Source organism: Phycodurus eques, chromosome 16, assembly GCF_024500275.1.
Source record: "Phycodurus eques isolate BA_2022a chromosome 16, UOR_Pequ_1.1, whole genome shotgun sequence".
NCBI classification, from domain to species: Eukaryota; Metazoa; Chordata; class Actinopteri; order Syngnathiformes; family Syngnathidae; genus Phycodurus; species Phycodurus eques.
The window spans coordinates 4,146,489-4,168,392 of NC_084540.1; the positions used below are offsets into that span (position 1 = coordinate 4,146,489).

At 42.2% G+C, this 21,904-nt stretch overlaps 1 protein-coding gene across 4 annotated transcripts in view; it reads right to left on the reverse strand.

Annotated features, from left to right (window-relative positions):
* The window catches only part of gspt1l (G1 to S phase transition 1, like), a 33,434-nt gene that overhangs the window by 2,708 nt on the left and 8,822 nt on the right, over positions 1 to 21,904 (reverse strand). For all 4 annotated transcript variants that reach the window (XM_061700016.1, XM_061700015.1, XM_061700017.1 and 1 more), the window contains 9 exons: positions 18,386 to 18,419; positions 18,205 to 18,282; positions 15,574 to 15,754; positions 12,538 to 12,692; positions 6,888 to 7,028; positions 6,715 to 6,808; positions 3,281 to 3,361; positions 2,972 to 3,145; positions 2,792 to 2,881 (listed from right to left, as the gene is read on the reverse strand). In XM_061700016.1, the coding sequence (XP_061556000.1) occupies positions 2,792 to 2,881; positions 2,972 to 3,145; positions 3,281 to 3,361; positions 6,715 to 6,808; positions 6,888 to 7,028; positions 12,538 to 12,692; positions 15,574 to 15,754; positions 18,205 to 18,282; positions 18,386 to 18,419 (1,028 nt within the window). The remainder of the gene's footprint in view (positions 1 to 2,791; positions 2,882 to 2,971; positions 3,146 to 3,280; positions 3,362 to 6,714; positions 6,809 to 6,887; positions 7,029 to 12,537; positions 12,693 to 15,573; positions 15,755 to 18,204; positions 18,283 to 18,385; positions 18,420 to 21,904) is intronic.

The window sequence follows — 21,904 nt, forward strand, 5'->3', positions numbered from 1 at the left end:
GGAGTTCGAGAAGAATAAAAAAATCTACCCAAATGCAAAAAGAGAACCACTTATTATCCAAGTGGAACCAAAAGGTTCACTTTTTCAGTGTCGTGGCTCCGCACGCAATTAAAAAAAAACAGTACTGGCCGGCCACCGAGTTGGCACACATGTATTGTTTACAATAGAAGAAATCAAATGCAGCCAAATACAAGAATACTGCATACTAAAAGGTTACACAGTATTACATATGAGTAAAGTGAATTACATATAAACAAAGAATATAGTCACGGAAAAAACAGATTTCTTTTTCATTTTTAATGTTTGGTGCAACTAAAAGCATTTGTTTGGACAAATACGAAGATAAAAATATAGTCTCCTCCAAAAGTAATGGAATGTGCAGGTTAATACCGTTGTTTTTGTTGTATACTGAAGACATTTGGGTTTGAGATCAAATGATGAATATGAGACAAACATTCCAGCTTTTATTTCATGGTATTTCCATCGAGATGTGCTCAACAATTCAGGACAGAGCACCTTTAGTTTCAAGCCACCCACTTTTTAAGAGAGCAAAAGTATGGGAACATGTGATTCATGGGTGTTTGTAGTTGCTCAGGTGTTGCATTTTAGATTGATTGCTTAAACATTAGATAGCGATTGTTTTTGGCTTTGGGTTTCACATGTGAAAACTGCATTTGCTGTTAAGCAAACGTGAAGATCGATCTGCGCTATTGCACAAACATTGGGCATAGCCAATACAACAATTGGGAATGTCCTGAATAAGAAAGAAACTACTGGTGTACTGAGCAACAGACAACGAACAGGTCGACCAAAGGTATCAAGAGCAGTTGATGACAGAAACATTGTGAGAGCTGTGAAGAAACACAGCAGTCAGTGACATCACTCACCTCCACAGGGCAGGGGTGAAGGTAACACAATCCACTGTTCGAAGAAGACTTCGAGAGAAGAAATATACAGGCCATAACACAAGATGCAAACCACTCATCATCAAAAAGAATCGTAAATCCAGATTAGATTTTGCAAAGAAGTACAGAGATGAGTCACAAAAGCTTTGGAACAAATGTTTATGGACTGACGAGAGCAACATAAAACGCTACCAACATGATGGAAAGGCCAAAGTATGGTGAAAGGATCTGGTTATGATCCAAAAAACAAGCTCATCTATAAAGCATGGTGGCGGTAATATCATGGCTTGGGCTTGCGTGGCTGCTTTTGGAATGAGCTCACTAGTCTTTATTGATGATGTAATTCATGATGGTAGCAGCAGAATGAATTCTGAAATCTATAAAACCATTTTGGCTGGCAATTTACAGAAAAATGCATCCAAACTAATCAGGAGAAGCTTCATCATGCAACAAGACAATGACCCAAAACACTGCCAACACAGCAAAGGACTTCCATCAGGGCGAAAAAGCAGGTCTTAGACTGGCCAAGTCAATCATCGGAAGTTAATCCAATAGAGCATGCATTTTCCCTCCTGAAGAAAAGAACTGAAAGAGGCTGCAGTGAAGGACTGGAAAATAATTTCAAATGAAGAATGCAACGGTCTAGTGAAGTCAATGCGTCGCAGGGTTGATGCAGTTATTGCAAGTAAGGGTTATGCCACCAAATGTTCAATGTTATTCATGAGGTAATAATGTCTGCTCCAATACCTTTGCTCACTTGAAAAGTGGGTGGGTTCAAACAAAAGATGCTCTGTCCTGAGTTGTTTAACACATCTAGATGTAAATACCATGAAATAAAAGCTGGAATTCTCAACTTTTGTCTCATATTCATCTTGTGATCTGAAACCCAAATGTACACAATGTACAATGTTTTGTATGCAACAAAAACCTTGCCGTTCCAATACCTTTGGGGGGGACTATATATAAAATCATGCAGGCACTGATCTAATTATTTAAAAATTACTAATGTTAAGAATTCCATTATTCGATAATTCAAGTTTATAAAATGTTTTGAATTAATAAAAATAAAGGTTAATAAAGAAATTGTTTTGTTAGTTTTCACGTCACTACTTTTACTAATGTTTGACATTTTGGCCATGGTATCGTTTCAGTACCGGTATCGAGGTATTTCACGCACGTATAGTATTGTAGTCGGAATTTCGGTATTGTGACACCACTATTCCACACCAAACGAACACAGCTGTCCGGAACAGGTGGACCAGACAGCAATGGCTTTCCGACCCACCCCAACCAAACTGTGACAACTCTTAGCAGCAGATCACTCTGCTCATTCAGCGATGAACTATGCAGCTAGCTCTGGGAAATAATGTGAATTGCAGGACAAATTGCTCATCAAAACCTTAAACGCACCTTGCGGCCCATTGCTTCGCTGGGCGAGGCTGCCAGTAGAGCAGCATTCAAACAGTTATTACTCAGTAAAGTGCTTGAGTTGATTAAGTTGTTTGAAAGATGACTATAGCCCATCTGAATTATGAGTTAGATCCTTGTAAATAGTCAGATTAAAATACAGCTTTAACTCTAATTCCTACAGTTGCACTTGTGTGTGAAAATTCACTTTGGGTGTTGCGGTTTACATAGTGTTGCTCATTTTATATTTTTTTGTATTGAAAATAAAAGGTTGTGCAACATTTTCATCCGTGCTTGTTTTGTTTGTTTAGATTTTATTAAGTATTTTTGGTCATGATAATTGTGATATTGGCACAAAACGGACGCTAACCGTTTGGTGCCCAATTGTAATTGGATTACGGTAGGCTACTTTTACTTGGAACTATTAAAGACCACTGACTTTAGTGTTAAATATTGTCCAACCTTTTCATTTTACGTACCGTAATCTGCACCTCTTCAATGCACGTGTGAATGTGAAGGACTGCGTTATAACCAGGACAGATGATGGATTTGTGTTCAATGATGACAATCTAGAAGGAAAAGAAGCCCAGAAAGTTTTTAAATTAATCCTACTTAGGTGTACGACTGAAATTGCATCTGGTTGGCGCTTCCAAACTGACTTGGGCATCAAAGGTGCGCCCAGAATGGCAGAGGTTCTCCGCATTACACAGGATAAAACCAGGAAGGATCTCCTCCTCTTCAATGCCCTTAAGTCTCAACTTTAGATTTTCACCAGGTCCTGCATCGTCTGTTTCCACGTCATCAGATAAGAGGCTCAACACCTCAACCACATGCTGTTAAGACATTATAATGACATTCACATTACAGAAGAGGAGTAAACAGGCATTAATGTAGTATAAAAACATTTGAAGGGTAGAACACACAAACAAATAAAGCTTTTATTAGCAGTACAAGATGAATAGCCTTACCCTATTTGGCATCATAACAAGCTGTTGTGCTTTACTGATTGAGCCTGACTCAAGTTTGCCTAGAATCACAGTGCCCATGTCCTGTAGGAGAGACAACATTGAGTAACATAATTTTCTCTGTTTGAAAACTTCTGAAATGCAATATCTGAAGTCTATTTGAAACTTTGGCATTTTAAAAAATAAATTATCTAGTTCAAGACCAAAATTGTGTTAATATTCCACACCATTATTTTTACCAAGCACAATATCGTATCTGCCGCAGTGTGGCAAAAGCATCAAACAAAGACCAGGGAGCAAGAGGCTCTAGTTTAAAAACAGTGCGACATCAAGGGATTTCAATTTGTTTTTGATTTAAAAAGTCGGATAGTGAGCAGAAAAATGTCTTTGGCAAAATGTGTCGAGTGACAGTGCCTGCAAACAAAAGGTAACACAAGGCTCTCGCGTGCGACCAAATTTTTCAACGGTGCACCCCACCCCAACAACAAAAAAAACAACAACAAAAAACGACGTCGTACTGGTGCCATTGAGCTGTTCCAAGGGCGAAAATACTCTCTAGTGATGTGTCGGTTGCAAATGAAACTGCTCTTAGGTCCTAAATGACACCCCCCCCCCCCCCCCTTGCACTGCGGGGAGGGTAGTGGTGGCACAAACAGCGCTGCAGATGCACAGTGCATGCCCATGATTGGTCATTGCACTGGGTAGGAGGGGTGGCAATTACACAGCCCACAGATGAAGAGTTGAGGAGAGGGAAGGAAACGAGAGAATTAAGAGTACCGTATTTTCATGACCATAAGGCGCACTTAAAAGTCTTAAATTTTCTCCAAAATGGACGGGGCGCCTTACAATGCGGCACGCCTTATGTGTGCACAGAGTTCAAAAATCTGTAAATGTTGTTGTGTGACTTTAATGAGCACTCCGCTTGACTGACTGGGTGCATTTCCTGCCGACTCGCTGCTTATATAGAGGAAGGCGGACGTGACTGAGGACAGCATGCGGACGTAAAGGGGGACGGTCGCGCGTGACAGAGAACGCTAAAGACACGCCCCCAGTAGGTATATAGTTCCTGTATGTGCATCGCTTTGGCTAAGGACCCCTGAAAATGGCACCTACGAAGAGAAACGCTTACGAAGCACAGTTTAAACTGCGAGCTATTAGTTACGCGGCAGAACATGGGAATCGAGCAGCCGCGAGAGAATTCAAGATCAACGAATCCATGGTTCGCAAGTGGAGGAAGCAGGAAAACGAGCTTCGCCAAGTCAAGAAGACGAAGCTGAGTTTCCGCGGAAACAAGGCGAGGAGGCCCGAGTTGGAAGACCAACTTGAGCAATCAATTAATGAGCAAAGAACAGCCGGGAGAATCGTCTCTACAGTCACCATTCGACTGAGTGCAATAACTCTTGAGCTTTCCATCATTCCGGGAGGCTCGGCGAAGCAACTCCAACCGGTGGACATCAGTGTAAACAGGGAGTTCAAAGTGAAGTTGTGAGCGGCGTGGGAGCCATGGATGACAGATGGCGAACACAGCTTTACTCAGTCTAGGAGGCAGCGCCAGGCGAGTTATGCCACAATTTGTGAATAGATTGTGGATGCTTGGGCTAACGTGTCTGCTTGCACTGTTGTTCGAGCTTTCGTAAAAGACGGGATTATTTCTGAGACGCCGCACGGCAACGAGACTGACTCTGACAACGACGTGAGGGAACCTGGCATGTTTGATGGAGAACTTGCCCAGTTGTTCATTTCGGATACAAAAGATGAGGACTTTGATGGATCTGTGGATGAGGACTGATCAAAAAAATAACGTGAGCACATTGTTAAATACTTCAATAAAGTACAACCGAACTCAGTTTTGCTCCCGCTGCCTTTTTAAAAACATTGTTTTAGCGTGCATGCATGCTACTGTATGTTTAAAGCTAGCGTATGTTTTACAATGCCTGTGCCCAATAATACGATCCGCCTTATGTATGCGTTAAATACAGAAATAGACCCCGTAACTGAGACGGCGCCTTTTAATACGGTGCGCCTTATGGTCGTGAAAATACGGTACAAGGATAGACTCACAAACCAACGGAAGGAATACTCTAGCGAAGAAAATAAGTGACAGCAGGAAATTAAGTAAAATGTGGTCACATTACTATTTCATTGACAATTCAACTGCAGAATATAGAATCTGCAACAAAAAAATATGGCTCCACAACCTACACAAGTGTAGGTCCGTTCATATGAGGATTGTCCACCAATCAGTGAAATGGGAAGAAAAAAGACAGCAACTGAACCCTAGATAAATTAATGTGTCTGTATTTCTGCTGGAACTAATGCAGCTGATGCTGGAGACCTCAATAAACATACTGTAAATAAAAAAAACAATGCATGTTAATTCTTTTTACATTAGCAATTCATTTTGCGCATATTTACTCTACATTTCAATACCAATGTTCAACATTCTTGAGAATTAAGAGTTAATTGCTTTTAAAAATTATGTACTTTAATTATTATGCTCTAATATGTCAGCAGCATAAAAAACTGATTTATCATGGTAGTTTCTGGGAAAATATATCGTCCTAAAAAATGTGTTATAGTGACGGGCATAGGTGAGTGGCTAGGCCCATCAGATTTAGAGTGAGAAATAGCCACAGAGGATAAAATGAAAATAAATTGACAACTTCTTCAATGATTAGTCCGAAAGTCTTAACCAACACTCTGACACGGAGCACGTTAAGCAGCAATACTTTTCAGTAAGTTACCAGTCTTGTGGAAATTGTGCTTCAAATAAAGAAATTTATGTTGACCAAATTGTAAGTAAATCATTTACCAGTCAATATTCCTTAAAAGACAGGCAGCTATAATGTTTTGTTTAAAAAGAGTAAACCTGCATATGCGTTGTTGAATGCAATAGCGTAGAAAAATTGGGTGCACCTAACATTTGTGCTGGTGCATCCAAGAAAAAAAGTCAGGCGCAACAGTGCAAAAAGTTAGTCTAGTGCCCTGGGTACCAGGCAATATGTTCTACCATTTCAAAAAACAAAAACTCAAACACCCAGTCACAAACACCGGAGGAAAGAAAGTTTACCCAACTAACCAAACGCAGAATCTTATTGTGAAAGTTTTTTTCAAGAGTACAACCCCCTCATGGCACGCGGGAGACCCTCGCAGACTCAACCATTGGTTCTGAAATGTGGCACAAGTTGGCATTTTGACCGGTCGTAACATCCAAGCTGTTGCAATGCCATTCACTTGCAAATTGACATTTGAAATCAAAAACTAGTTGCAGATGGTCAGCAATCAATGAAAACTAGTTGCAGAAATACGCAAACTGTGCAATGCAACTGACGTGTTCAGTGGCATTCTGCTGCATCGCACGGTGTGCAGCTGGCTGCAGAGGCAGGCTTCTGCATCTTGAGGTAAGAAATATAAGTGTGAAAAAAGTTGAATGTTACCTTGTATTTGTCTACAATGGGCAATCTGATAGGGCCATCACTTGATCTGTTAAAATTTGGCAAACTGTCCAGGTGTGGAATGAATGGTAAACCTCTGCAAAAACAAATATGGACACATGGAATGGGGGGAAAGTAAAGAAAGGCTTTATATCTGGTCATAATTAAGGACTTACGTGTACCAGGAGCACATGTCAGTGGGTTCCTTCAGGTTTGCTCCTGTTAACCCCGAACATGGCATGAAATGAATGTCTTTCTTTGGGTTGAAGCCCACCTTCTTCAAAAATGGCACTAGTTTCTCCTTACACTCTTCATACCTGAGCATTGAGACAAAGGAAGTCATGTAAAGTCAGTTGTATGGAAAAACTAAACTAGCCTGCAGTACAGTGAAACCTCGGTTTACCAACTTAATTCGTTCCGTGACTCATGATGATGTATAATGATCTCTGATTTATCCTGTGCACTAAATCGGGACAATATTGACATGATCCCAGAGCGAGAACACTTAACATCTATCAAATAATCAGATCATCTTATACAACCCCAATTCCAATGAAGTCGGGACGTTGTGTTAAACATAAATAAAAACAGAATACAATGATTTGCAAATCATTTTCGACCTATATTTAATTGAATACTCTACAAAGGCAAGATATTTAATGGTCAAACTGATAAATCTATTGTTTTTAGCATATAATCATTAACTTAGAATTTTATGGCTGCAACACGTTCCAAAAAAACTTTACCACTGTGTTACAGGACCTTTTCTTTTAACAACATTCAATAAATGTTTTGGAACTGAGGACACTAATTGTTGAAGCTTTGTAGGGGGAATTATTGCTTGATGTACAGCTTCGGCTGTTCAACAGTCAGGGTTCTCCGTTGTCGGATTTTACGCTTCATAATGTGCCACACATTTTCAATGGGAGATAGGTCTGAACTGCAGGCAGGCCAGTCTAGTACCCGCACTCTTTTACTACAAAGCCACGCTTATTGTAACACATGCAGAATGTGGTTTGGCATTGTCTTGCTGAAATAAGCAGGGTCGTCCATGAAAAAGACGTCGCTCGGATGTCAGCATGTGTTTCGCCAAAACCTGTATGTACCTTTCAGCATTAACGGTGCCTTCACAGATGTGTAAGTTACCCATGCCATTACCACTAACACAGCCCCATACCATTACAGATGCTGGCTTTTGAACTTTGCGTCCATAACAGTCCGGATGGTTCTTTTCCTCTTTGGCCCGGAGGACACGACATCCACAATTTCCAAAAACAATTTGAAATTTGGACTCGTCGGACCACAGAACACTTTTCTACTTTGTGTCACTCCATCTTAGATGAGCTCGGGCCCAGAGAAGCCGGCGGCATTTCTGGGTGTTGTTGATAAATGGCTTTTGCTTTGCATAGTAGAGTTTCATGTTGCACTTAGGGATTTAGCACCGAACTGTATTTACTGACATTGGTTTTCTGAAGTGTTCCTGAGCCCATGTGATGATATCCTTACACACTGATGTCGTTTTTTGATGCAGTGCCGCCTGAGGGATCGAAGGTCACGGGCATTCAATGTTGGTTTTCGGCCTTGCCGCTTACATGCACTGATTTCTCCAGATCGTCTGAACCTTTTGATATTATGGACCGTAGATGATGAAATCCCTAAATTCCTTGCAATTGTACGTTGAGGAACATTGTCCTTAAACTGTTCGACTATTTTCTCACGCACTTGTTCACAAAGAGGTGAACCTCGCCCCATCTTTGCTTCTGAATGACTGAGCAATTCAGGGAAGCTCCTTTTATACCCTATCATGGCTCCCACCTTTTCCCAATTAGCTTGTTCACCTGTGGGATGTTCCAAACAGGTGTTTTATGAGCATTCCTCAACTTTCTCTGTCTTTTTGGCCACCTGTCCCAGCTTTTTTGGAACATGTTGCAGCCATAAAATTCAAAGTTAAGGATTATTTACTAAAAACAATAAAGTTTATCAGTTTGAACATTAAATGTCTTTGTAGTGTATTCAATTAAATATAGGTTTAACATGATTTGCAAATCATTGTATTCTGTTTTTGTTCCCAACTTCATTGGAATTGGGGTTGTACATAAAACCGTACCAAACCAACTTCAAGATAAAAAAGATTCAGATTTTTTATTTGATGACCCTGGTACAATTTCGTTAGAACTCAATGTTCAATTACCATTAAATTATTGATTCTTACTGATTTAATCCATCTACCAACAAAAAAGCTGAAAGGTCTGTTGTGTTAGGTCCAACATTAGCATGTCGATGTGTTCTAAATTGACCATGCACACCTATATACAGCTGCTGAAATAAGTATTTAACACGCCACCATTTGTCTCATATTTCCAAAGGTGCTATTGACATGAAAATTTCACCAGATGTTAGGAACAACCCAAGTAATCCATTCATACAAAGAAAGTACAACAAATAAATTCAGAAATGAAGTTATGTGTAATAATGTGAAATGACACAGGGAAAAAGTATTGAACACGCCAACTGGTATTTATTTAATACTTTGTACAAAAGCCTTTGTTTGCAATGACTGCTTCAAGAGGCCTCCTGTATGGAGAAACTAAGTCACATGCATTGCTCTGGTGTGATTTTGGCCCATTCCTCCACACAAGCAGTCTTCAAATTTTGAAGGTTCAATGGGCTTCTTTAATGGACCTTGCGTTTCAGTTCTTTCCATAGATTTTTAATTGGATTCACGTCAGGTGATTGGCTAGGTCATTCTAGCATTATTATTTTTTTTGTTCGAAACCAATTGAGTTTCCTTGGCAGTGTGTTTTGCATCATTATCCACCCTCCTTTCATTTTCATCATCTTCGTAGATGGCAGCAAATATTTGTCAAGAATGTCTCAGTACATTTGCCCATTCATCCTTCCTTCAATGATGTGTTTACCAGTATAATTTTCTAAAAAGCAGCCCCACATGATTTTCCCACCTCCAAAGTTCTCTGTTGGTACGGTTTTGTTTGGGTGATGTGCACTGCCATTCTTCCTACAAACGTGGTGTGCATTATGGCATCCAAACAGTTCAATTTTGCTTTCATCTGACCAGACTATATCCTCCCAGTATTTAACTGGCTTGTCCAAATGTCGTCCAGCAAACTAAACGAGTGCTGACTTTTTTTTCTTCTTCTCCCCCAGCAACGGGGTTCTTTAGTGGTGAGCGTGCATACAGGTCAGGACAGCAGAGTGCATTACTCACTGATTTCCTTGTGCCAACAGTACCTGCTAATTATTCCAGATATTTTTGAAGCTCTCCACAGGTGGTCCTTGGGTCTTGGACAACTCTTCTGATTATTCTTTGCACTCCTCTGTCAAAAATCTTACGAGGAGCACCTGATCGAGGCACATTTATGGTGGTATGATTAGCTTTCCACTTGTTCGAATTATGCCCCCCACTGTGCTCACTGGAACGCTCAGAAGCTTAGATATACGCCTGTAACCAATGCCATCATTATGTTTAGTTTACGATGGTCTTGAAACAGCTCTGTGCTCTTACCCGTCATGAGATGGGTCTTGACTCACATCTTGGCAATGAGACCTTTTATATAGGTCATCAATTAGGACTGAACCAGCTGATATTCATTTGCACTGAGAAGGGGCTGGATTGCTGTTTGATTATTGACAGATTTTAGGTGTCATCTTGGGTTTCCATCCCTTTTTGCACCTCCCTTCATGTGTTCAATACCTTTTCCCCCGGTGTCATTTCACATTTTTACACACAACTTAATTTCTGAGCTTATTTGTTCTACTTTCTTTGTATGTATTTATGTTTGGGTTGTTCCCAGAATCCGGTGTAATTTTCCGGTCAGTAGCACCTTCGGAAGTATTATTTAGTGAGAAAAATGGTGACGTCTTAAATACACATTTCAGCCGCTGTATGTACAGTATATGATGGAAATAACTAAAAAGAATATTACCATAAAATTTTAAATACAATTGTAACAATGCAAAATTTTGAAATTACCTGGAAGGTAAGAAAGTTTTGTTATGTACTCTAGGAAATATCTAGTTTCCTGTGTAGGGTAGAGAATGATGATCACATAGCTCGTGGTTTTCTCGAGAAGCTGTATCACATCCATACATCCATTTTCAGTACCGCTTCAAGTTGCCACAAAAAAATGGATACAATAAATCCCTGCTACTGTGGGTGATAGGGACAGAGCCTTGCTGCAAACCGTGATAAACCGCAAGAAATTTACGCTCCCATTACATTTCTTTTTTTTTTTTACAATTGCCTGATTAACTATACCAAAGTATACGACCCAAAACACAAATATAATTTGAAACTCAACTTCCATTATCTTTAAAATCTATTTTGATGACTTGATTTTTAAAAATCTACAAAGGTTCTATGCCCATGTTCATGTGGAAAAGATTCGCCGTAAATTCAACACACAACTCAGGCTAAACTTAGCTCCTCACTGACATGCAAAGATGTTAGGCGCATCACTTTAACATACTTCCTTGACACAGCTACTTTTTTTATTAGCCAGGGCTTTGGTGCGACCTTGCGGCATCTTGCAGCATTGTTGAAAGAGCACAAAGGCTACGAACAAGTGAATTTTACAGAAAATTGTCGGATAGATTCCACAGAAAAGCATATGAATAGGTGAATTCATGAATAGCGAACCACAAATAGGCAGGGGGTTGGGAGGATACTGTCATGCATACATTTCAGAAATGAAAAAGTAAATGCAAATTCACATTTGATTTAGAATATCGCCCCTTACTTTCTTTACCCCTGCCATAGATTTATTCAAAGGAAAATGTGACTCCACTGACCACAGTAGAAATGAAAGACTCTCTCTTTGCTTGGAATAAATTGTATTAAGACTAGGTTTTACACGATCAGGATTTTTGGGGGCGATCACAGATCACAGAGTTTTAAAAAAACGATAACCGATCACAAGATGGAGGAATGTTTCTATTTAAATGACCTGTTCATTTACTGTATATACTGGTGTTTGTAATTGCTCAAAAAATTATATTTACAATAAATAATGTATCTTTGTTCTTGTCCTGTTCTGAGCACCGGTGACCACCAAAACACGTTTCCCCCCATTTTGTCCTCATAATACAGTCGGCACGATCCACTCTTGTTGTCGTTGCCACGGTAACACGTGTATCCGGTCGCATTTGAGTTGACAAGATAAAGCCCAATGATCGTAAAAACGGGATGCGGTGGTATCGGAATACAAGATTTTATTGTAGTAGTCTGAAAAGGCAATCATGAAAGAGCAAATTTGTTTTGTAGTTTGATCCCGGGCATTACGCGATTGGCTGGCAACCAGTTTAGGGTGTACCCCGCCTCCTGCCCAATGACAGCTGGGATAGGCTCCAGCACGCCCGCGACCCTATTGGGGAGAAGCGGCTCAGAAAATGGATGGATGGATGGGCATTACGTGTTGTCTGTGTCAGACCACAGACGTGTTTTTTTTTTTTTTTTTAAATACATTTATTGCCCGTCAGATATTTCCAATAATACGTCAAAAGACGAGGCTAAAAATAAACAAGCTTTTGGATTCAAATATACTGTGCACGATAGCGACGCGGAGTAAATGTCTTTTGCGATCGATCGGCGAATTATGACAAACCCGATCAGCATAAAATGCTAATTATCGGCCGATATCAATCAGCCCGATAAAATCTGTGTAAAGTCTAATTAAGACCAGTAAAAAGACAATTGTAAATAAGATTTTCAATTTAACAAAGGAAACTGTTCCTGCCCTGCCAAGTGTGAGACAACATTGCAAGAGTAACACTGTTCATAGTGTTGCTCATTATGATCCATCTACCCACCTTTCTAGGCTCCAGTTGACTGTAGCGTCATCCATTTTATTCACCAAAACAATCAGGTGCTTGACACCTGCTGTTTTGGCCAACATGGCGTGCTCCCGTGTCTGTCCACCCTTTTCAAAACCTGTTTCAAACTCGCCTTTCCTGGCAGAGATCACCTGGAGGACAAACATTCGTGTTACAATCTCTAACTGTGCATGTCACAAAACACGAATATACTATTATATATACACAGATCCTTTCCCAAAAAGATTTATATCATGGAAGTTTATTTCCATAATTCCATTCAAAAAGTTAAACCTTCATAGATTATAGATTCAGGGCCCACAATTTAAACAATGTCAAGTATTTGTTTATTTTTACATAATTTGGGCTTCCAGCTCATGAAACCCACATTATCAGTAATTCAAAAAATGTTAATACTGTGAAGAAATAACCATTTTCTTCTCAGTTTTTGTAGAAAAAAAAAGAAAGAAATTAGGATCACATAAAATCAAAATATGGTACTTTCAAAACGATATATTAATCTTCAATACTTTGTTGGGAAACCCTTTGCTTTAAAAACTGCCTCGATGCGTCGTGGCATTGAGGCAATCAGTCTGTGGCATTGCCTGGGAGTTATGGAAGCCCAGATTTCCTTGATGCTTGCTGTCAGTTGATCTTTGTTTTTGGGTCTGGTGCCCCTCGTTTTCCTCTTGATAATACCACATAGATTCTCAATGGGGTTTATATCCGGCGATTTGGCTGGCCAGTCAAGCACTGTGATGGCATGGGCATCAAACCAGGTTTTGGTGCTTCTAGCGGTATGGGCAGGGGCCAGGTCCTGCTGGAAGATGAAATCTACATCTCCATACAGATCCTCAGCAGAAGGAATCAAGTCCTCTAAAACATTCTGGTAGACTGTTGCGGTGATCTTGAATTTAAGAAAGCAAGGGTTTAATCAGCCGAAAAGCTAAGCCGAAAGGCGAAGCTCTCGATTTACCGGTCGATCTACGTTCCTACCCTCACCTATGGTCACGAGCTGTTGGTCGTGACCGAAAGAACGAGATCCCGGATACAAGCGGCCGAAATGAGTTTCCTCCGCATGGTGTCCGGGCTCTCCCTTAGAGATAGGGTGAGAAGCTCGGTTATCCGGGAGGATCTCCGAGTAGAACCGTTGCTCCTTCACATCGAGAGGAGCCAGATGAGGTGGCTGGGGCATCTGATTCGGATGCCTCCCGGACGCCTCCACGGTGAGGTGTTCTGGGCACGCCGGACACGCTGGAGAGACTACGTCTCTCGGCTGGCCTGGGAACGCCTCAGGATCCCCCCGGAAGAGATGGATGAAGTGGCTAGGGAAAGGGAAGTCTGGGCGTCCCTGCTAAAGTTACTGCCCCCGCGACCCGAACTCGGATAAGCGGTAGAAGATGGATGGATGGATGGATGGAAGAGTTTAATCAACACCTGCATTGGACATTGCACCCCATATCATTACTGACTGGATATTTCACACTGGACCTCAAGCTGCTTGGGTTCTGTTCTTCACTCGTCTTCCTCCAAACCCTTGGATCTAGATTTCCAAATGAAAGGCACACTTGACTTTCATGCGAAAAGAGGACCTTGGACCACTGGCCAACAGTTCAGTCCTTCTTCTCCTTGGCCCAGTTGAGACGCTTCCTACGTTGGCTCAGGCGTGGCTTGACCCCAGGAACCCGACAGTTGTAGCCCATCTCCCAGATGCGTCTAAATGTGGGAGTTTTTGAAAGTGTGACTCCCGCCTCATTCCACTCTTTCTGGATCTTTGCTAGATTCTTGAATCCGCCGAAGCCCCCGGTCATCTTTTGCTGGTGCATCTTCGCCTGCCACATGTTGTCCTTCCACTTGACTTTTCATTGATATGCTTGGACAAAGCACCCTGTGAACAGCCAGCCTCCTTAGCTATGAACCTTTGTGGCTTACCCATCCTATGGAGGGTATCAATGATGGTCTTCTGGCCAGTTGCCAAGTCTGCAGGCTTCCCCATATCGAACCCAACTGAGACAATTGAACCAAACTGAAGCAATTTAATGACACCTGGGGAAACCTGTGCAGGTGCTTTGTGTTTAGTAGCTGATTAATGTGTGACACTCTGTTTAAAACATTTATGGCCTGCAAAATGTGGGCTGATTTCTTCACAGTATTCAATTTTTTTTAATTCCTGATTGTGGGTTTTATGAACTAGAAGCTCAAATTATGTAAAAATAAATACTTTAAATTGTTTAAATTGTGGGCCCTGAATTTATCTATGAAAGTTTAACTTTTTGTATGTAATTATGGAAATAAATATACTTTTACATGAATTTGTTTTGAATGGGTCTGTATATATACACCCACACATTCAATAGCTGCAGTTCTCTTTGTATTATTTTGATTTATTTGCTTTGATATGGTAGTTACCTTACCAAATCAAATAAAGCTTTAATTTCATACGGTTCGAGATTTGTATTTTTTCACTTTTTGGCACAGATTTCGTGTGAAAGAAATTGGTGTTTGAAATGTGTCTGTACAATGCCATCGTGAATTGAGGAAGCACTGTAAAATCAGTTTCTACCTACTCTAGTGCCTATTGTGGTTCTGTACTACAAGCGACAAAAAAATAAATAAAAAACAAAGTTGAATGCAAATAGGACAGGGATAATGGAAGCTACTGTGCACTTGCTTTTACCACTGGGCTACACTTCCATCAGCACAAAATGTAGATTAGTATAGGTTAGTCAAGTGCAGAATATGGTATGTCCATGTCAACTCGATACTTCTGAAGCAACTTAACGTCACCATTTTGTTTTGGGGGGAATTGTGTGTGAAACACACACTGACTCACATTCTGCAGAAATCGACTACGATGTAGACGTACTAACCCTATACCATAAATGCAGACAGAATTTATGTTCAAAGATAAACGTGTTTGGAGAATTACTTTTGTTTGCTTAATGCATTACATCTGACGCGGATGATATGCTTACACCACTTTGTCTGTCTGATCACATGTGCAGTCAATTTTGATTATTTTCCTCTACCCACCAGCACAGCCAGGTCAGCTTGTGATGCACCTCCAATCATGTTCGGCACAAAGCTCTTGTGGCCTGGGGCATCTAAGATGGTAAAGTGCTTTTTGTCTGTTTCAAAGTATGCTCGGCCCACTTCTACCGTCTTGCCTTTGTCCCGCTCCTCTTGATTGGTGTCCAAGGCCCAAGACAGATACCTGAAGAGAGACAATCAAGATGTTATAATCTCATTTTTTTTATGGAAGAGGAGGGATTTATATATTCTAAAATCTGTCCATCCAGCCATTTTCTTCCGCTTATCCAAGGTCGGGTCGCGGGGGCAGTAGCTTTAGCAGAGAAGCAGATTCTCATCCTAGCCGCTTCACACTCTGCTGCGAACCGCTCTAGTGAGAGTTGGAGATCATGGCCGGATGAAGCCAACAGAACCACATCCCCGCCGAGGGTGAAGAGCTGGTCCACTGTTCCACGGCCAGGATGAAAACCACACTGCTCCTCCTGAATCTGAGATTTGACTTCCCGACAGAGCCTCCTCTCCAGCACCCCTGAATAGACCTTACCAGGGAGGCGGAGGAGTGTGATCCCCCTGTATTTGGAACACACCCTCTGGTCCCACCACCCCAGTCTGCCAATCCAGAGGCACTGTCACCGATGTCCACGCGATGTTCCAGAAGAATGTCAACCAGGACACCCCGACAACATCCAGAGCCTTTAGGAACTCTGGGTGAATCCCATCCACTCCCGGGCCTTGCCACCGAGGAGTTTTTTTAACCACCTCGATGACCTCAACCCCAGATATAGGAGAGCCCGCCTCACAAAACCCAGACCCCGCTTCCAACGTCCCGAGTCGAGGTCAGCAGCACCCCATCCCTACTATACACAGTGTTGATGGTGCCCTGCTTCCCTCTCCAGAGACACCAGGTGATGGACAAGAATTTCCTCGAAGGTGTGCGGAAGCCATTCTCCATGGGCACACCGAACTCCTCCCAGGCCCGAGTTTTTGCCTCAGCAACCACCAAAGCTGCATTCCGCTTGGCCAGCCGGTACCCATCAGCTGCCTCAGGAGTCCCACAGGCCAAAAAGGCCCGATTGGACTCCTCCTTCAGCTTGACAACATCCCTCACCGTTGGTGTCCACCAACGGGTTCGGGTATTGCCGCCACGACAAGCACCAACCCCCTTACGGCCGCAGCCCCGGTTGGCCGCCTCGGCAATAGAGGTGCCGAACATGTTCCACTCTGACTCAATGTCCCCCGCGTCCCCTGAGACATGGATGAAGTTCTGGTGGAGGTGGGAGTTTAAACTCCTTCTGACAGGGCATTCTGCCAGATTTTCCCAGCAGACCCTCACAATACGTTTGGGCCTGCCAGCTCAGACCGGCATCTTCCCCCACCATCAGAGCCAACTCACCACCAGGTGGTGATCAGTTGACAGCTCCGCCCCTCTCTTCACCCGAGTGTCAAAGACATGCGGCCGCAAGTCAGATGACATGACCAAGTCGATCATCGAACTGCGATGTAGGGTGTCCTGGTGCCAAGTGCACGTGAGGACACCCTTATGCTTGAACATGGTGTTCGTTATGGACAATCCGTGGTGAGCACAGAAGTCCAATAACAGAACACCACTCGGGTTCTGATTGCGGGGAGGAGGGGCGTTCCTCCCGATCACGTCCTTCAAGGTCTCACTGTCATTGCCCACGTGAGCATTGTAGTCCCCCAGCAGAACAATGGAGTCCCCAGCGCAAGCACTCTCCAGCACCCCCTCAAACTCCCAAAAAGGTGGGTACTCTGAACTGCTGTTTGGTGTATAGGCACAAACAACAGTCAGGACCCGTCCCCCCACCCGGAGGCGGAGGGAGGCTACCCTCTCGTCCAACGGAGTTAAACCCAACATACAGGCGCTGAATCGGGGGGCATTAAGTATACCCACACCTGCTCTGCGCCTCGCACCTTGGGCAACTCCAGAGTGGAAAAGAGTCCAATCCCTCTCAAGAGGACTGGTACCAGAGCCCAAGCCATGTGCATCAAGTCTGAACTTCTCAACCTCACACACCAGCTCGGGCTCCTTCCCGGCCAGAAAGGTGATATATTCTACGTCCCTAGAGCCAGTTTCTGTAGCCGGGGATCGGATCGTCAAGGTCCCCGCCTACGGCCACCGCACAGCTCACACTGCACCCGACCCCTATGGCCCCTCCCACAGGTGGTGAGCCCATGGGAAGGGGGACCCACGTTACCCTTTCGGGCTGTGCCCGGCCAGGCCCCAGGGGTGCAGGCCCGGCCACGAGGCGCTCGCCTGCGAGCCCCACCTCGGGGCCTGGCTCCAGAGTGACCCGCGTCCGAGCAAGGGAAACCTAAATTCATTAATTGTATTAGTTGTTGGAGCCGTGCTTTGTCTAGTCCCTCACCTAGCGCCTGTTTGCCATGGGTGACCCTACCAGTGGCGTGAAGCCCCAGACAACTTAGCTCCTAGGATCATTGTGACACACAAACCCCTCCATCACGTTAAGGTGACAGCTCAAGGAGGAGTCTAAAATTTGTCTAAAATACATAAGAGGGTTAAATATATTTTAACAATAATTACTTTTCAATTGCTCAGAAGTGAGCATATCTCCATTTTCTAGTTTGAAATAACAGAACAACACAACCACTCACCAGGTTTCTCGGTTCTTCTCCTTTGCTTCTCTCTCATACTTCTCTAAGGTTCTCTTATCTACCATGCCTGTAAGATACCTAATGGTGAGGAAGGGAAAAAGAGAAAATATGAGACAAGACTAATGAGTATTTTCACCCACAGTTAGATGAAATGTACCAAAACAAAACCTGTGCAACTTACATGATTTGTCCGCCAATAGTGGACTTTCCAGCATCTAAAGAGGAAATACAATGTTTATATGTTTTGACAATCACTTGAGTGACTTAAATCCAACATACACTATATTGTCAAAGGTATTCGGTCCCCCATCCAAATAATCTGAATCAGGTGTTCCTATCACTTCCATGGCCACAGGTGTATAAAATCAAGCACTGAGGAATGCAGACTGTTTTTACAAACATTTGTGAAAGAATGGGTCGCTCTCAGGAGTTCAGTGAATTCCAGTGTAGCAGTGTGATAATATGCCACCTGTGCAACAAGTCCAGTCAGGAAATTTCCTTGCTCCAAAATATTAGGATATTAAATATTCCACAGTCGACTGTATTTTAAGAACGTGGAAGCATTTGGGAACAACAGCAACTCAGCCACAAAGTGGTATGCCATGTAAACTGACTAAGCAGGGTAAGCGGATGCTGAGGCACATAGTGCGAAGAGGACGCCAACTTTCTGCTGAGTCAATAGCTACACACCTCCAAACTTCAAGATTACCTCATGAACAGTGCGCAGAGAGCTTCATGGAACAGGTTTCCATGGCCGAGCAGCTGCATCAGAGCAACACATCAAGTCCAAGGCAAAGTGCCGGATGCAGTGGTGTAAAGCACGCTACCACTGGATTCTAGAGTAGAGGCTGACATTTTTGGGGATTCCCACCGGGTCCTGTAGGTCCCGTGGAACAAGAGTGAATTTCACCTTCAATCACATGATTGGGAAGGAGCGGGAACTACTAAAATTCAAAATGCTGAAGCTCGGGTTCTGACAAGAACAAAGAGGTCAGAGCAGATTACTCAAATTCTAAAGTCTTTACACTGGCTTCCAGTTAGCATTAGAATAGATTTTAAAGTTCTGCTACTGGTCTATAAATCACTAAACGGTTTAGGTCCTGAATACATGAATGAAATGCTAATAGAATATAAACCCAGTAGGGCTCCGAAATTGACTCTGGTCAAATAGTGAAGCACAGAGTCCAAAGCAAAGCATTTAGCTATTATGCTGCACACAAATGGAATAAATTGCCAACAGAAGTGACGTCAGCCCCAAGTGTGCATGTTCTTAAGTCCAGGTTAAAAACTCTTCTTTTTTCCCCATGCTTCTTAGAGCATTTCCACTTTTAAATGGTATTTCTTTCACTGTACGCTGTTTTAATTGTATTTGTATTTTTTCTCTCTTTATTTTAAATGTTTATAAGCGGTTTGTTTCTTTGTTTTTAAATGATTTTAATCATGTAAAGCACATTGCATTACCTTGTGTATGAAATGCACTATATAAAGAAATTTGATTTGCTTTGCTAAAACAAAGTCACCGGGAATAGACAGGAGTGGAAACCATGATGGCGGGATTTGATGGGAGTGAAAACCATTACAGGAGTGAAACCATGAGGCACTTCTCTTTTATTTTTAATCAAATCGACATTTGAACATTTCTCCTCAGCACTGAACTAAACATTGCTAAACTAAGGGAGTAATACACCTTCTGTTAATGAACGTATGCTTTGTTTCTTGATCACTCCAGTAATTCACTGTATTTATAACGATGAGTAAGGCAGACGTACCGCAATTTCTTGTGTATAATGCGCATCCATGTATAATATGCACCCACAAAGTTGACCTCAAAATTCTGGAAAACCCTTCTACCTATGTATAATGCATTTTTACATGATTTTGCTTCTACCCATATCATCAAAACATGATTATCTGTATTTTGTTAGTTTTATTTTCCAAAGAATTATTCTGAAGTTCAGCACTTTATTTGAACATGTAATTCTTTATTTACTTGCTCTTATTTTGAAATTCACAGCCCTACTTTTATTGATCAAGTGAGAAAAAATACAGTTCTCTTCACATGTTTGATTACCCAGGCAGAATTTGTAAGACGGATACAATTATTTAGGGAAAACATGAAGGGCCATGCGAAACATTTAATTTCATTTTAATGGGATTCAAATGAAACTGTCAAGCATTTCAGTAAAGCATTATCATTAAACAAAACAAAAATAAATTGATGGTTGTGGTTCAGTCATATTTAAAAAAATAAAATAAAAATTTCACAAATTCTGCCGGGGTATGTAAACTTATGAGCACAACTGTACAGATATGCAGTGATAAGTACCCCTCTCATATTGGAATGAAAGTGTAGGCTACACATTTCTCATAATCTCTAGGTGGCAGTTGCATATTAGAATGAAAGTGTACACCTCTCTCAAAACCTCTAGGTGGCAGAGGCATACAGGAATAAAGTGTACACCTCTCATAACCTCTAGGTTGTGGTGGCATATTGGAATGAAAGGGTACAGCTTTTTCATAAGCTCTAGATGGCGGCATACATTTATAAAATGTGACTTCCCCCCCATTTTTATCTTTACCCATGTGTAATGCGCACTATTGACTTTTGACAATTTTTTGGGGGGGGGGGAATGTGCATTATCCACGACAAATTACAGGACTGCAAACTTTATACTGAAGAAGAAAGATAAAATGAAAAAAGAAATTGGGATTTTTTTTTCAAAAATTCAGGATTGGGCTGGATTTTGGTGGGATATTTTTTAAAACATTTGGGATTGCGAGGGAGTGGGAGCGATCTCTGTGGGAGTGGGCGGGTGCAAGAGTCAACGTCCACACTCCTGTCAGCCTCTACTCTAGAGCAGTGGAGACACATTCTCTGGAGTGAGGAATCACACTTCTCCAACTGGCAATCTGACGGAAAGTGTGAGTTTGGCGGTTCCCAGGAGAATGGTACTTGTCTGACTGCACTGGGCCAAGTGTAAAGTTTGGAGGAGGGGGGGGGATTATGGTGTGGGGTTGTTTTTCCCGGGCTGGGCTTGGCCCCTTTTTCCAGTGAAAGGAACCCTGAATGCTTCAGCATAACACGATTGTGGACAATTGCATGCTCCCAAATTTGTGGGAACAGTTTGATGCTGGCCCCTTCCTATTCCAACATGACTGTGCACCAGGGCACAAAGAAAGGTCCATAAAAACATGGATGACAGAGTCTGGTGTGGATGAACTTGAATGGAATGCACAGAGTCCTGACCTCAACCAGATCGAACACATTTGGGATGAATTAGAGCGATGAACTAGCAAGCTGATAAACAGGCCAACAAGGTGCTAGCTGCCGCTAAACCTACTGCCTTCAAATAAACAGTAAAGACTAGGGATGCACTGGTAATGATGTCAATAACTAATAACTAAGTACTTTATCGGTACATATAATGGTACAACCCTAGTCAGGAACCCAAATTGTTATTGTTTAGTATTAGAAAATAGATGACTATAAATAAAAACATGCATTAATTGGAGACTCTAAATTGCCCGTAGGTGTGACTGAGTGTGAATGGTTGTTTGTTTAGATGTGCCCTGCGATTGGCTGGCAACCAGTTCAGTGTACCCTGCCTCCTGCCCGATGACAGCTGGGATAGGCTCCAGCACGCCCGCGACCCTAGTGAGGAGAAGCGGCTCAGAAAATTGATGGATGGATGAAAATGGA